Genomic DNA, 15,442 nt, shown 5'->3' with positions numbered 1-15,442 from the left:
ATCGACCTTCCCCCTCCCTGTCCATCACTACATTCATCCATCCATCCATCCATCTTCTCATCCCACTAGAGGCCTCCCCTTTTCATAAATAAACACTATAGACAAAATAACAAAAGAGAAGAAGCATCCCCTTGTTTCGGGTCTGCTGTGCGGCAGTACTGTAAGACAGTACCTTGGGTGGTGATATATCGTAGTGCGTCCGTAAGTATGAACGAGAACATACGGCCGTGTCTCGTGTGATTAAAAATAAAATATGAATGGCAGTGTCACGTCGATGACGCCATTCTCGACTTAACGTCTCTCTCCCTCTCTCTCCCCTCTCCAGCCCCAAGTGTCGGGTTGAAGTATATCGGGGTAGCCAGGCAATTGAGTGGTCTGCGTTCCGTTAAGACCGGTTACTCATCGTCGAGGTGCATCGAAGTTCGCCCATCAAGGAATCTACAACGTCCATTCCAGACTGCTTGTTCCTCGTGTGATGTTTCCCCGTCGATAGGCCGGCCCCACGGTGCTGCGTTGTCGCCAAGCCGGCATTGACGTCCTCTTTGGAAGCTTGAGGATAAGCCCGTTGTTTCAGGTCCTCGAGGGCTGCTCCCATTCCACTCGCACTCGAATCGTCGTTGCTTTGCCGGTCCGAGGCCATTGAAGGTCGGTTACTGTCGTAATCGCTCAGACTTGACTCGTTCCTCGACTTGTAACTGCTGGTGGGCGTTCCCCAACGGTTCATCAGCGTATCCATCAACGCTTCTTGCGCTTGCATGCGCCGCGTGATGGACATGAGAGCATCCATTTCCAGCTTCTCGGCCGGTGAACGTGGCGTCGATGGGACCGTAACCTCGGATGCTGTTGATTTTTGCACCCCAGACGCTGCACCCGCCTCCGTGTTCTCGGCCTCTTGTGCTTCCTGGGGCTTCATCACAGACCCGTCGAGGTCGAGCCGGAGTCTTGCCAAGTTGGTTGCGCTCCGTCCTTTCCGAGGTTTCTTATCATTGGCCACAGGCACCTCTGGTATCGCCGCCGCAGCGGGCTGAACACCATCAAAGCCATCAAAAGTGCGGTCTACATTGATGTCGAGACCGGTGTTGGCATTAGTGTTGATGTTCATGTTGGCGTCGGCGTTGGAGGTTGCCTCCGCGTGCATCGAAGGGGCCTGTCCATACGTCGAGATTCTCTTGGCCTCCGCCTCCAGATCAACACTGAACTCACGCATCGTTAGACCCACGCACATGCCATCTCCCTGCATCTCTAACAACATTCTCGACATATTCTTCATCAGTGGTCCCATTACTCCAGTCCACCTATCTCCACTTTGAGACAACTTTTCGATCCGTTCCTCAAGTTCGGGCGTGGATGGCATAGGCATAGATGTGGGCGTGGTGACATCACGTGACATACCGACATCTTCGTCTTCGCATGAGGCATTACTAGGCTCATCCTCGTATGAGTTATCGGGAGAAGGCTCATCTTCACATGATGTATCATGCTCTTCCTGCGTCCTGGGGACAGTGACGACGGTCCGGGCAATCATGCTGGCAATCTCTTCTTCTTTCTGCAGCTTCTCCTTGCGAAGGCGCTCCTTGATGTTGGCAAGCCGTTGCGTGGGATCTGGCCTCTCATCCTCCTCCTCACTTGATGAACTGTCATCAATATCCGAGTGTTTGGAGACTTGGGTTGGCTCCGGCGTGGGCAACCGAACTGGGAGTGGCCGCATAGCGCTTAACCTTCTGTTCAGGAATGGCTCGGGTGTTTCTGGAGGGGTGGGCATCCGAAGCGTGGTTTGATCGGCAGGCACAGCAGGACTCTCCGTGCGCTCGAGCAAGCCCGTGATCGAGTTCCTCGCAATTCTGACCGACAGTGGCCGTTGGCGGGGTTTGGCCTTGACCTTGGACAGTGGTGATCGGTGGTTGAGATCGAAGTTGGCCTTGTCCATGAACATGAGGGATAGTGGACGAAGTCTGGATGGCGATGGCGTTACTGCCCCAGTGCCGGGCTCAAGGTTGGCAACGATGAAGATGGGCGATATGGTGAGATGAATGGGCGAAACGGGATCGATGGAAGTCGGGCTTTCTGGGATATCGTCTGGTGTTGTCTCCATTACCATAGTAGAAGATATCGACAATTGATGACGGAGGGGTCTTGACGGTTTCGCATGTGCTGAGAATGCGGGGACAGCCTCTTGCTGCGTGGAGGGTGCAGGGGGGGATACATATATAGAGCATCTCTTCTCAGCGGACTCGACGGGCGAGCCCGGCAGAGACGTGAGAGTTTCGTTTGCGAGGGGCGACGGTCCCGAAACGGACGACCTTAGATGAGAGCGTAATGCACCACCACCACCGCTCCCATTACCACCGGGGAACCAGCCAAGGATAGGCGAATCCACGGATTGGGATATGCGTCGCCTAAAAGTCTGTTCGCCAGCTGGAGCTTGAGCCAATCCTCCATGGTCTCCGGCATGGAGTGTTTCCAGAGCCCAAACCTTGCGTGCTGTTCTGCGTGCCATCCGGCGCTCTAGGAGCGACTGCTGCACATTTAACTCCTCAACTGCATTTCTGGATTCGGGGCGCGGGACCTCTTCTGCAGCGTGTCTCACAGGCGATGAACCTTCGGGAGCCGTCGCACCTTGCACAAAGTTTACCTGTTGGATTGAAAGTGGAACCTTGGCCGGACTCAACCTGGCCTCGTCGGACAAATCGTCGATGTCCAGCGATGTGCGGCTGCTGGTAATGTGTCTGCTGTCGTCGTCGTAGGCGTTAACCGAATCAATGGTAGTTGTGGTAGTATCGCTTCTAGCCGATTGCTGGGAAGCTCTGCTGGTTGCCAAGGATTGCTGGTAGGAGTCCGTGGTGATGGTAAGGTCGCTGGCCTTTGAGATTCTTTGGGCGTCGCCAGCAGCAGCGACGTCGTAAATGGAATAGACGGAATCTGGCCGCTCACGAGCTGTTGCAAACGAAGCAGCAGACTCGGGCCGCCCGACGGCATCCACGAGGATTGAGGTCGAATCCATGGATTCGCGACGCGCTAATAGGGCAGCGGCCGAGGAAATTAACGAATTGGTTTGATTAGTAGTAGGGGGCATTTGGGGCGGCCCCTGGTCGACATGGCGTTGCTCAGGTTGAGCAGTCGGATTGGGGGCTGGGGCATTCTGGCCGTCGTGACAATCCGGCCGCATCACGATCTCATTGAGCGATGCGGTTGGAAGCAGAACAGCAGACACAGCCGACGACGACGAAGAAGACGAGAGTTGTTTATTACTTGTTGCATGGCGGCCGTTAGTGCTAGCAGCGAACGACTTAGATGAGGTGCGAGGTCTGATCGTAGGTGGAGAGCCTGGTGGGGACGGAGTCCGAGTTATAGTGCCGGTGCTATTGGAGCGGGCAGTGGATGGTCTTGAGCTACTGGGAGGCGAGGGAAACGTTGTCGAGGCTAGCATCTTAGCAAAACCCGGCGAATCAGGTAGAATATTAGTTGCAGGCACTTGCAGCCCTGATTGGACTGCGATGTTCGCCAACGTCCTGGGAGATTTGCAGGGCGAGCCCAGCGCTGGACTACCCGCTCCGCTAGGGCTGTACGTGTGCGCCTTGGACATCTGCCTTCGGTGTTGCAAAGAAGGCGTTGGCGGCAATGGTGATGTCGGCGATGGCATGGGCCATTGCCGCGTGGGCCTGCGACTGGAACTACTGCCATCCGAATCGCCGCTTTCCTTCATGCCATTGAACTGCGGCGTCGGTGGCCAACCAGGACATGCAGGGCTTGAATCTACGCCGGAGACTTCGGATCCTAGTACCAAAGCTTGTGCTGTCTGCGCCGCCGCAGAATGCTCAGAAGCTTCTGAGACAAAGGCTGACGATCCCCATGACGCAGGCTCCGGTCCATCGAGCCTGCTAACAAACGTTATATTTTCTGGCGCGCAGGCTTCGTCGATGGTCGGCCGTTGGTCCCGCTCCGACTTCGACGTGTTATTCGGCACCTTCCGTGCCGCTGTCGCTTCCACAGATGATCGTTGGGCGGGAATGGTAGGCAAGGGAGTTGTTGGACCGCTCAGGGTGCCTCGTGATGATATCCTCTCTGGCCACCACCCATTGCCATTATGCGCCCCTGCTGGAGAGGTTGCAGCAGTTGTGATTTGAGTGGGGGCCCTGAAGATTGTTTCTGGGGCCTGGAACCAAGGGCCACTTCCCTCTATGGATATCGGTAGGGAGATCAGAGCATAGGGGTTTCCGTCGGTCGTGGTTTCCAACGTAACGCCAATGGGGAGGTGTGATGAAGCCGGCTGGAACTGTTGCGATCTTGACCTCTTGGCCCTCCCACGCAGCGATTGCCCGGGCCACAACAGCTTCCGCCCATCCGCTCCGCAGAAAGCCGTGCACTCGTCTGCGGATAGGCTGTTTCGAGTTTCGGAGGGTGGTATCGTCGTTCTGAAGAACTCGGCCAAAGCGCGGAGGTTATCCCTCTCGACCACGGCGTCGCGGGCCATATCACGCAACGCTTCTCGAGAGAAGCCCGATTCGGCCATGTTGGACGTCGACTTAGCACGGGGCAAGCCGACGCGTCTCGGTCCTGCTCTTTGCGACATGCTGTTCATGACATTTCAAAACTGATGGTGCTGGCTATCTGCAAGGTACACGGTGTGGTGCCTTTGCTCCTGGTCCTGCTGCGGCGTGTTGCTCCACCTGGGTCTCTGTCGAGCATGAAATCCAAGTTTTGGTGATTTTATTTGGCCTGGGTCATAAGTGATTTGTGATATAGCAGCAACTCCTCTTCTTAATTGGAGTATCCAGAATCGCTCCGCGAGAGGACCGAGCTACAGCCGGCAAGTAGCGAGATTCGGATAATATATATATATATATCCCTCTCTCGCAAACCTCTGGTTCGTACGAGGATCGTCGGCGGCAGATGACACCACCAAAACGTGGGGGTTAGGGTAGATGGGACGTTTGACGAGTGCCTTTTTCGAAAGAGGAAGACAGACCGACCAGGAAAGAAAGGTTGCACGGTTAAGCACACGATATGAATAAGAGAGAAACAAACGAAGAGAGGTGGGCTCGAGCGCTTTGTTTGGTGTCGCAGTGCAGGCGCGTATGGAAAGCGCAAATGTTACGGTAAACGAAATAGAAAAGAAACATGAATCGTAATCGTTGCAGCAACAGAAAGATGGCATCGTCCCCGGACGGCACGGCTACGATCGCCAAAGTACCCTACTCGATCCCCTAACAAATAAGCAAACCCGTCTGGATACCCCGGTGGGAATAGTGACGTCCCTAGCTGGGGGGGAAAACTCAATGGCCATCACGATAGGTTGTGTGTGTTGAATTAACCCGGATCCCTCTCGGGCATGTCGAGCATGTTGCCCATAATAGACCAGTGAGACGGCCTATCACGCCGCGTAGCTGCACTGGTAGGCTGGGTCGGGTACTGGTCGGGAAGCTGACCAGCCGCTTTTCCAATGGGCCGTCCTGCTCCCTTCTCTTTTTGCTTCTTTTTCTTCGTTCTTCGCTGAAGATCGCAGACGGGTTGAGGAAGGCGCGCGGGGAAGGCCTACAGAGCCAGCTGTGCCTGGCCCCCGAAAATGGCAATAGGTTCGAGTCGAGTCCAAGTGCTGCGTGTAATACTGCTTGGAGCTTGCTGCTCAATTTACGATGCAGCTGCTAACAGATCATTAGCTCATCCCGCCTTGCCGTACACGGCCTAGACGACAGGGGAACCGCAGGGGAACACAGGGGTTGCGAGTAAGGATCGACAGGTCGGTGCAGGGGCTAAGCGGTTTGCAATCATAAAAAGAAAAGAGCGGAGCGCACTCTCGGTCGAGCGAAAGGACGCACGCCTGGCTGGGAAATAACCCGAGGTTTATTGCTTGCTGACGTGACAACAACAAGAGACAGTAATCAGAAGACCGAATAGTTACATCGGCAGCGGACACATTCTCGGGAAATTTTGCACGACATACGATGGGCAGCGTTTGTTAGTATGGATGGATGCAGAGTAGCACACGCATGTGGCATCTCACTGTTGGGATGGACAGGCAGACGGGATGTCGTGAAGCGTGAAAGCAGAAACCCCCCACCCCAGTCCCCCCCAGCTGATTCTGACAGCTGCCTGTCTTAGACCTGCGAACCATGGTCGCTCGACGGATGGTACCAACCTATCTAGTCTATTCTCCGTACCGAGCAAACCCTTTGAGCATAAACGGATGACTGCATATGGGCGCCATGTGGCAGGGTAGCACTGGCAAGAGATAGTCGAGTACAGAGTACAGCTCTTCTATTTTACTATCTGTACAGGTAGGTAGGTCGCTGGGTGTGGAACCCAAAACACAAATAAGCATACACATGATAAGTTGAGAGCTTCTATGCAGTCGCTGAGTGGGCCTGATCCCATGCTCATAATATTTGGAAAACCAGTCGCGCCAGCCTTTTGACGCCTTTCCGCGCTGCTCTGCACAATCTGCACAACCTATCTGGAGTAGAGGATAGATGATGACCCATCCCATCCATCTATCTCTCTACCTTATCTCGTTCCTCCCCAACTGCTTGAAAATGGCGGGTTGTGGGGGAATCGGAGGCTGGTCCAGTCCCTCGGTGGGCGGCGGCGGAGGCGGCGACTTGTCGTCCGGCTTCTCACCCTTTCCACCAAAGTACTTGGTGAAGTCGTCCCGGTCGTCGAAGGGCCGGGGACCCAGTAGACGAACCATGTCGTCTCGGGTGAGGACCTCCTTGGACAAAAGCTCCTCGGCTACGATGCCGACTTCCTTTTCTTCTCGACGAGGAGGTTCTTGCATTGCTGGTAAGCCTCGTCGATGATGCGCCTGACTTCCGCGTCGATCGTTTGAGCGGTTGCCTCTGCAAAGGGCTTGATAAACTCGTTCTGGTTCTTCTGGAAATGCAACGGCCCAATCTTCTTCGACATGCCCCACTGCGTCACCATGGCGTTTGCCATGCCAGTGACCTTCTTGAAATCATCGCTGGCTCCCGTAGTGACGGTAGTGAAGTGCAATTCTTCCGAAATGCGACCACCCAGAGTCATAGCCATGCGGTCTAAAAGCTGGTTCTCGCTCATGAGGTAAGCATCCCCGGGTAGATATTGCGCGTAACCCAGGGCACCTTGACCGCGTGGGATAATCGATACCTTCAGGAGCGGATCGGCATGCTTGAAGTACCACCCGCAGATAGCATGGCCGGCCTCATGGTAGGCCACAGTTCGCTTCTCTTCGGGGTTGAGGACGAGTGACTTGCGCTCCAAACCACCGATGACACGCTCAATGGCCTGCTCGAAGTGCTGCATGGTGATGGTAGGGGCGTTGACTCGCGCAGCTGAAGATTGGGTCAGTATACAGTACTATGGTCAAGGGATGATTCAACTCACCACAAAGAGCGGCTTCGTTGACGCAGTTTGCGATGTCAGCACCGGCGAAACCTGGTGTCAAAGCTGCGAGTCTGCCACTGAGATGTTCCTGCTCTTCATTGGTGACGACCTTCTTGAGGTAAACCTTGAATATGTCTTGGCGGCCGGCCATAGTAGGCCTGTCGATGTAGATATGTCGGTCAAACCGGCCTGGTCTCATCAAAGCCTTGTCCAGAACATCGGCCCTGTTGGTACCAGCCAGTACCACAATTTGGTCCGTAGTGTTGAAACCGTCCATCTCCGTCAGAATCTGGTTAAGCGTGGCTTCACGCTCGTCATTGCCGCCACTGAAGTTGCCCTTCCCTTCAGATCGAGAACGACCAATAGCGTCAATCTCGTCAATGAAAATGATACACGGGGTCTGCTTTCGGGCGGTTGCGAACAGATCTCGCACTCGAGAGGCACCAACACCGACAAACATCTCCACAAACTCGGAACCACTAACACTAAAGAAAGGCACGCCAGACTCGCCAGCCGTGGCCTTTGCCAGCAGAGTTTTACCGGTACCGGGAGGTCCAGAGAGAATGGCACCACGGGGGATCTTGGCACCTAACCTCTGGAACTTCTCGGGCTTCTGAAGGAAACTCACGAACTCCATGATTTCTGCTTTGGCCTCATTCATACCGGCGACATCGGAGAATTTGACCTTAACGGCCGACTCCACGTTAAAGCGCTTAGCCTTGCTCTTGCCGAACCCAAACATACCGCCGCCTCCTCCACCGCCGCCAACTCCGCCGCGCCGCGACATCCAGTATAGAAGACCAACAAATAGCAGTGTAGGCCCGAAGGCTCCGAGAAGGCCCATGAATGTGCTTTCACCCACGTAACTGACGGGGATCCGGTCCGACGGGGGAATGCCGAGTTCTTCTTGCGCCTCATCCAAATGCCTCTCAAAAACGTCAGAAGAGCCAATAGAGAAGTAGTAGGTGAAGCCGGGCCGTGTAGCCACCGAGTCGGGGTACATGACCGCAGTTGCCTCCTTGTTCAGCTCCACGCGGACACGTGAACCGACAACTACCAGCTTGTCCACAAGACCCTTCTCGAGGAAGTTCTTGCGAAGCTCTTGCCAGGTGATCTCGCGTGAGCTTTCGTCGAACATGGAGTTGTATAACCAATAAGCGATAACGGTAGCAATAACCGTAGAAGCCCAATCGTTATTGCTGAAGGGACCATCGGATCCGGGCGGTGGTGTCGATTCCTTCTTCTGCTTCTGTGACGATTCGGAGCTCCCGAAAATATTGCTGCCTGATGCCCGTTTCGATTCTTCCGTCTGTTGTTGCTCGTTCTCGGGTGATTTGGCGTTGAACATACCATCTGCAGGCTTCTTGCCCTCCTTTTCTGCTTCCTCAACCTCATGGATGCGATCGACGATTGCGCCCGCAACTGAGTTCAAGGACTTGAGGAGCTTGAAACTATCCCGGATCGAAAACTTGCCCTCGATTTTATTCTGGATTAAATTGCGAAGCTCGATGGGGACGCCGGTCTGCTGGATCATATCGATAATATCCTCGTTGCGTCTGTTGTTGATGGTAATATCCATCCAGCTGCCACCATTTGCGCTCATGTTTTTCAGCTCCTGGAACTCGGCCTGGGTGAGGTGAACCCATCCTGGGGGGCAGCTCCGGCTTCTTTTTGGTGCCATCCTTTGTTTTGGATGCTTCGGCCTCGGCGGGACCGGGCGACGAAGCGCTCTTGACCTCGGGCTTCTTCTTGGATTTTTCGGCGTCGTCCTCCGGCTTCTGTTTCGGCTGGGTGTCCTTGCCTTTGGAGTAGTATCTTGGGTGTTGCTGGAGGCGAAGGTGCTGCGACGCCCACAGAGAGGGGGCGACGGGTGAGAGCCGGGCTATCCTCGTTGTCGTCGATCGCGAATATGCGCTCAGCGAGGATCTTGATAGGTGCGCGAGGCTAGTCGACCGCCGTAGGAAGCTTGACATGACGGGCAAAGTCGGTAGCGAGCGGGATCTAACTGAGAGGTTTGTGCTGCCTTATGGGAATACAGAAAGAACCATACTGTTGAGACGGTCAAAATTGTGTCGTTGGCGTTTGCGGTGACGAAAACCTACCATAAGCAAGTTGGTTGACTCGGACAATCGACTCATCTTTGCCTCTAGCTGGAGCTTGGCCCATTTGGAAGTGGGCTAGGCAATTGTTCGATCAAGCCATCATCAGTCACTCCACTCACGTGACCCCACTGTCTCGGACATCCCCCCATGGGCCGATTGCCGAGCGAACATGTCCTGCCACTCTTTGAGGTATCCGGCCGTTTCTGTGCTAAGTTTCATGTAGAGCAATAGCTATGGTCTTGTTTCTGGCCACTTGAGAATATGTACAGAGTAACTGGACTACAGAGATCCAAGGTAGCGGGTTGAACGTCGGATAGCCAGGTATAGGGTAGCTCGGACCTAAGGACTTTTGATTCGGCAATGTGACAACCGGGTGGCTCGCCTTATAAGTTGAAAGACGAATAGCTTCACGTACAGTGTAGATTACATCGAGGATTGAATACAGAATGTAGCCCGTATAATCCATTTCATTATTCATCTCGTTATTTCATCAAGTCATGACTCCCTAAGTAGAAGCCGTTTGCCACACCACCCATCTATGTACATCCAAGGCAATCTATAGGTAAGGCAAGTCATGAATTTCACCCAGACAGCCGAATTCCCTTGCTTTACTCCCACCTCTGCCACTCGCGCTGCAATCTGTGCATCTCCGCATCGCACCACTCGGACCCCAGCACATTCCGATCCAGTCCAGCCATGTTGGTGTAGATTTCCGCCTCCTTGGCGCGACGCTCGCGGATCTTGGCCTCAAAATACCACAGGTCCCGCTTGCGCACCGCCTTCTGGAACGCGCTGCGCATCCGCGGCGAGTAGAGCTGGCATGCGGCCGTCGGCAGCTGCTGTGGCTTGTGCAGGAAATTCCCTTGCACGCCCGAGTCGTCTCGGTCCAGCTCCGGCATGACCACCTCGTGGAAGCACTCCTGACATACCGTCACCTCGGGGATCGAGCGCATGGTGTACCACTTCCGGTTCGAGACGGGTCGGCTGAAGGCGCACTCGTCCGTCGAGGAGATCTCGCGGACCTTGTCCGACAAAAGCCGCATGTCGGGTGCCCTGTTCGCCGCCAAAGCCTGGTCAGAAACGGTCTCCATGGCGTCAAAGTAAAGCATGAAGCGCTTCCTTGCTCCATTGTAGCTGACATTGTGCATGTCGCAAATGCCTCGGGTAGACTCGGCCGGTGAGTCCATGGGGATGAAGACGCCAAAAAGGTTTGGCAGCAAAGCCTCGATCGTTTTGGCACAGCTTAGGCAGATGTTGAATTTCCGGACAGGTCTTTGGGTGGCGGGATCTTTGACGGTATGCCAGAACCGGTAATCCTCCACAGGCCCGGTGCAAGGCTGATTGGTTGCTGCGACGTTCGCTATGCCATGGAATAGTCTTAGGTCCGGCTTGTTATACTTGTGCGTCAGCAACCAAGCGATATGATACCACTCCGATGTCCCAAAGTCGCATCTAAGAGGCCGGTCAGGCCGGAAAGGTGCGGGGACAAAGAGATGCCGGAACCTGGTGTTCTCGAATGCGGACTGATAGCAAGACGGGCAGATGTTGAAGTTGTTGCAACGTGGTAGAGTAAGCCAGTCAAAATGGCCAGCTTCCTCTCTCATTCTGGGGCAATCTGGAAGATCTGGCAGTTCCCCTCGGCTGATATCTTCCGAATATCGCCGGTAAGAAGTCTCGGCACCAGCAGGCTGTGAGCCATCCTGTGCCGGATCGAACTTGGATGGCTGCCACCCTTGCTTTGACGTAATCGAGACTGCAGTTGGGGAGGAAGGTGAAGCTGACCGAGTGTCTATGACCGAGTGAATGCTCGCTGCTTTTGACCCGGGGTTCGAGCCTCTCTTGGTTGGAGAGTCCAATGTAGATGCTGCCATACTAGTGATGACCGGAAACGCCGAGGAAGCGGCGGTGTTGATAGCCGAACGAGCTGTGGAAGCCCGAGATAATGGTCGTTCTGGCGAGTCGGCGGTAAAGGGGTATCCTCTTTCTGACAATTTGCCATCCTTGGTGGAGGGGAACGTTGCACTTCGGGAGCTCGGTGATGGCGGCCCTCCATTTCGGTCAGGGTAGAAGAAATCCCCCTTCGAGGCCCTAGGTGATGCAAGCGGAGAGCTTGGCTTGGAGACTCGCCCATTAGCAGATCGCGGCTCCACAGGAGTAGCCAGGTACCCGTTGCGCTCATCGTGAATCACCGACTTGCGGCGGCGGCGACGCTCGTCACGCCGTTGCTCATCTTCTCCAGCATGGTTGCGATCCTCGGGATGTAGAGAAGAAGAGTATCGGTCGTCTTTCGAATACCGGTCATCGCCGAATGACGACGGTTCTCGCTTGCCCCGGAAACTGGCAGCACGTGGTCTGAGAGATTCCCTCTCAGGCTGAGACTGGGGAGGAGAGGGAAACTTCCGATCAGATCGTGACGAGGGCGCTTCCGAGTAGTTACGACCCTGGTCAAGTCGCTCATCGGACGTCCTCCGCGTGTTCCGGGGCACATCGATTGCAGAATGCCGTTTTGTCATAGTTGGGCTCAGCTTGCCGCCGTCATCGACAGGCTTTCTCTGGTTAGGTAGAGTTTTTCCATGGTGAGCGTCTTCAGGCTGCATGGACTTGTTACGTTTGTGATTCGAGCTCGGGGTGTTCGCTCCGCTGTAATCCCAATAGGCTCGATCTCTACCCTTGGTAGAATGCTTTATCACGTCGGGGGACAACATCGACTCGGGGGCAGCGCTCGCGAGGTTTCGAGAGCTGCGCCGAGCCGAGAAGTAGTCTTCCTCCCGTTGGCTGGTGCCCGTGGCAGACCGCGCGCGCCGTAGGTCTCGAGACCGCTCTTCGGCACGTCCTTCATTGTCGAAGTCTGTCACAATCGATGGGAGGTTTTCGAGCCGACTGCGCCGCCGCTCGCGGTTTTGTGGCCTGTCTCTCCCGTCACGTTCGTCACGTTCGTCACGTTCGTCACGCTCGGGCTTGTGACTAGGTTCTGTGACTTCGGGCGCGGGCGAGTCGTACTTGCGCCGCGTGTTTGCCTCGTATGACGGCTTCTCGTCCGCCTGTTGGGAAAACTTTGGCGGTGCTTCCTTCTTGGTCGGAGATTTTTGATCTGGTTTGGTTCCCGCGGACGGCACGTCGTCCGAAGTTTCGGTGGAATTAGGTACGATCACAAAACGGCGTTCCGGGTTGTGCTCATGAACGACCTGGAGAATCGGGTGCTGCTCAACATCCCCGCGGTGTGGGGGCTCCTCGGCCGGGCTTGCGGTGCCAACAGAGCCATGTTCTTTGGCTAGTGAGTCGGCCTCGTCTTCGACGGTGGGCGCTGGGGGGAATTCGCGACTCTCTTTTCTCGTACTGTATCTTCCGATTTTAGTAGGGGTGTCGTATCTCGCGCGAGGGACAGCTCTGTATTCGTCGTAGGTATAAGAAGGGGTCTGCGCTGCAGCGGCACTGTCGTGACATCCAAGTCAGTTTGCCCCGCAGATTGATTCACTGGAGCCCAAGTGCAACGCTTGGTGGTTGGGAAGGGCGACTTACAACCTAGGGTCTGGACTTTTAGATCGGGTGCTCGACCAATACCCGTTTTGCAGGAGAGAGTTGATATCGACGCCGCCAACCATGTTCGCCTAGTAGTGAGAAGCCGAGAGAATTGTCGAGAGATCGGCGGTTCCCCAGCACATTGCAATCAGGCGTCAAAGATGCAACTCCAGGCGCCCGGCTTCGCACAGCCTTGCTGACGCCGCTCTGCTTTTTGTCCGTGGGCGAATCCTTTCGGCTCCCCCTTCACCACTTCCTCGCTGGCTCGACTGCAGGTATTGCTATACGAGGCAGCCAGGCAACCGATATTCGGGCAAGTATGGGCAGAGACGGCAACGGACAAGCAGCAAATGGTTCTTTGTTTTACAGAATAAACAGCGAGGTCAGCTTCTGATGAAGGAAACAGGATATTCCTGGATCAGCGATTTCGAGGTGGAGCCGGGCATATACACGGGAGCGGTATGGAGCTTCGACACTATGTATGTATGTATGTATGTATGTAGACCTCAACCGCCAGTCGAAAGATGGGTTAAGAGGCGATGCACTCTCTTCGCCTCCAGCTCATTGGGTCGGCCTACATATAAGCTAGTCTCACCTCTCTTACTCGGTCACGTAATGGAAAAGTGATATGCCACCCACGACGTGCTGTTGGTGAGAGGGGAGGGTCGTGTCCGAGGGCCCGAACGGCTTCGCGGCTGTTCTCTGCCAATGGCTCTGGTTCTAGAAAGTACCTATTGGCACAGCATACGGGCCGCACGAAATGGCCCAGTGTGGCACTGCGCATGGCATCAGATGCACCTGGCTTGGGAGACACAGCGTACGTGGCGCTAAATGCACACACTCGTTAGGTACCCTCGGCTTCAAATTGGTCCAGATCAGAAAAACGCTGCCCAGCTAGCCAGGAGTGGAGAGAGCGACTGGAGGGCGGCTGGTGATAGGTGACTGACTGGACTCTGACTGGACTCTGACTGGAGAGCGACTGCGGACACCGCCGCGCGCTGATGCCGACACTAACTTGACTGGATCGTGGGGGCTTGGGGCTTTCGACACGCTGCCTAAGCCTCGTTTCACACATACCGAATGCTACCACGTCCCAAAAACCTCGTACTTGCGATACTAGCATATCTGCATAGTGGCAAGAGGGTCAGGTATACATACACAGGTATGATCTGCATGGAACCCAATGGCGTGGTGGGTGGATGGTGGTTCTGCTGGGCTAGAATATAGAACAACAGCTGCAAGTCCCGCGATACCCCTCCTAGCCCCTAGCTGTGCTATGATGGCATGGGATATGTCGGTTTTACCCCTCGGTGCGCTTCTGGTCTCCATGTGGCTGCATATGGCCGCGTATGGATTCCTCCTCCCACCACCACCCCTAATCCGTCTTTTGCATCTTCGATCGAGGGGGAGGACCCGCGGTCTCAGCACTCAGCCCAGTCCGTCATATCCAACGAAGCTGACGGAGACATGCAGGGAAGAGGAAGCGCGACAACCCGTTAGCCCCGCGGCCTTCTTCCCTTCCTCGCGCCAACCAGCAAGCGCAATAATCCCAACGTCTGTCTTGTGCCCCCTTCAGGTCTGTCGTCCAGGCATGAATGGGGCGTCAAGGCGGGAAGGGGATGGGACGTCAGCCGGTGTTGCATGGTGTAGAGGGAAAAGGTTGCACAACCCAGCGGCGCCTCCACACCCGCCGCCCGGCATTGGAGGGAGAACCCTAATTCGGATGTATATTAGATTGCACATACGTATAGGAGTAAAACCACGCGGAAAGGCACAGCATATAATGCATGAAAAGGAGGGCAGGAGGGACCCATCCCGACTGATCATACTTTCTACTACCTTGACATTAGAGTAAAGACGTTGGGGATGATCGCCCCGTCCCGCTTACAGATGTGATCAACAGTCTCCAAAGAAGCGGTCGGCGGTTTATCGCGGGAGCCAAGACAGCTCAACTGCATCACAAACGCCGCATACGACAGACGTATGCATACTATAGGACATACCGGTAGTCCTCGAAGACGGAGAATTTTTCATTGTGCATGAGCACAAGCAAAGTAGAAGACTTCGACGAACAACTACCGTAGAGAGTGCCTTGTAGTGGAAACTATGAAGTCATCTCTGCAATGCAACGATAACTTACAAGTCGGCTTACATAACTCGCGGTGTCCAGTCAGATCGCATCAAGCAGGTGTGATGTGTATGTGTGTGTGCCTAGCCAGAGATGGTCGCTTACAACTCAGCTAGAAGCTGATATGTTCATTCCTGTTGTCCAACCACCCCTGTATATCAATGGTCGCTGATCGTGCTCGAGAGCGCACAACGCTGCAACTGTGTGACCTCAGAGGTGTGTCAAGCATGTGGAATGTCTGGTAGGTGTGCTGTGTTGCTACCCAAATGAAGTCGCACAAAAAAAACGTTCAGGGTAAATTGAGTTGTCTTGGACCGCTTCGAATCGAATGACAGGC

At 54.9% G+C, this 15,442-nt stretch overlaps 3 protein-coding genes across 3 annotated transcripts; all 3 read right to left on the bottom strand.

The window, feature by feature from the left end:
- Positions 1–385: 385 nt before the first annotated feature.
- Positions 386–4,510, bottom strand: PG998_008315 (uncharacterized protein; the record flags this gene model as incomplete). The annotated part of the gene is made up of 1 exon (XM_066875131.1): positions 386–4,510. One exon carries the CDS (start codon positions 4,508–4,510, stop codon positions 386–388), a length of 4,125 nt encoding a protein of 1,374 aa, XP_066731076.1.
- Positions 4,511–6,496: 1,986 nt separating this feature from the next.
- On the bottom strand, positions 6,497–9,329 carry PG998_008314 (uncharacterized protein; the record flags this gene model as incomplete). Its single annotated transcript, XM_066875130.1, is given in 4 exon segments — positions 6,497–6,742; positions 6,757–7,304; positions 7,357–9,003; positions 9,071–9,329. The coding sequence occupies 4 exon segments, from the start codon at positions 9,327–9,329 to the stop codon at positions 6,497–6,499; spliced, it is 2,700 nt and encodes an 899-aa protein (XP_066731075.1).
- A 737-nt stretch (positions 9,330–10,066) lies between these two features.
- On the bottom strand, positions 10,067–13,060 carry PG998_008313 (uncharacterized protein; the record flags this gene model as incomplete). The annotated part of the gene is made up of 2 exons (XM_066875129.1): positions 10,067–12,890; positions 12,978–13,060. 2 exons carry the CDS (start codon positions 13,058–13,060, stop codon positions 10,067–10,069), a joined length of 2,907 nt encoding a protein of 968 aa, XP_066731074.1.
- Positions 13,061–15,442: the final 2,382 nt, after the last annotated feature.

The sequence above is a fragment of the Apiospora kogelbergensis genome (genome assembly GCF_038363985.1).
Source record: "Apiospora kogelbergensis strain CBS 113332 chromosome Unknown utg000005l_segment0_segment0, whole genome shotgun sequence".
In the NCBI taxonomy this organism is placed as follows: Eukaryota; Fungi; Ascomycota; class Sordariomycetes; order Amphisphaeriales; family Apiosporaceae; genus Apiospora; species Apiospora kogelbergensis.
The sequence above is the reverse complement of the archived record's forward strand: the minus strand, read 5'-3'. Positions and strand labels throughout refer to the sequence as shown.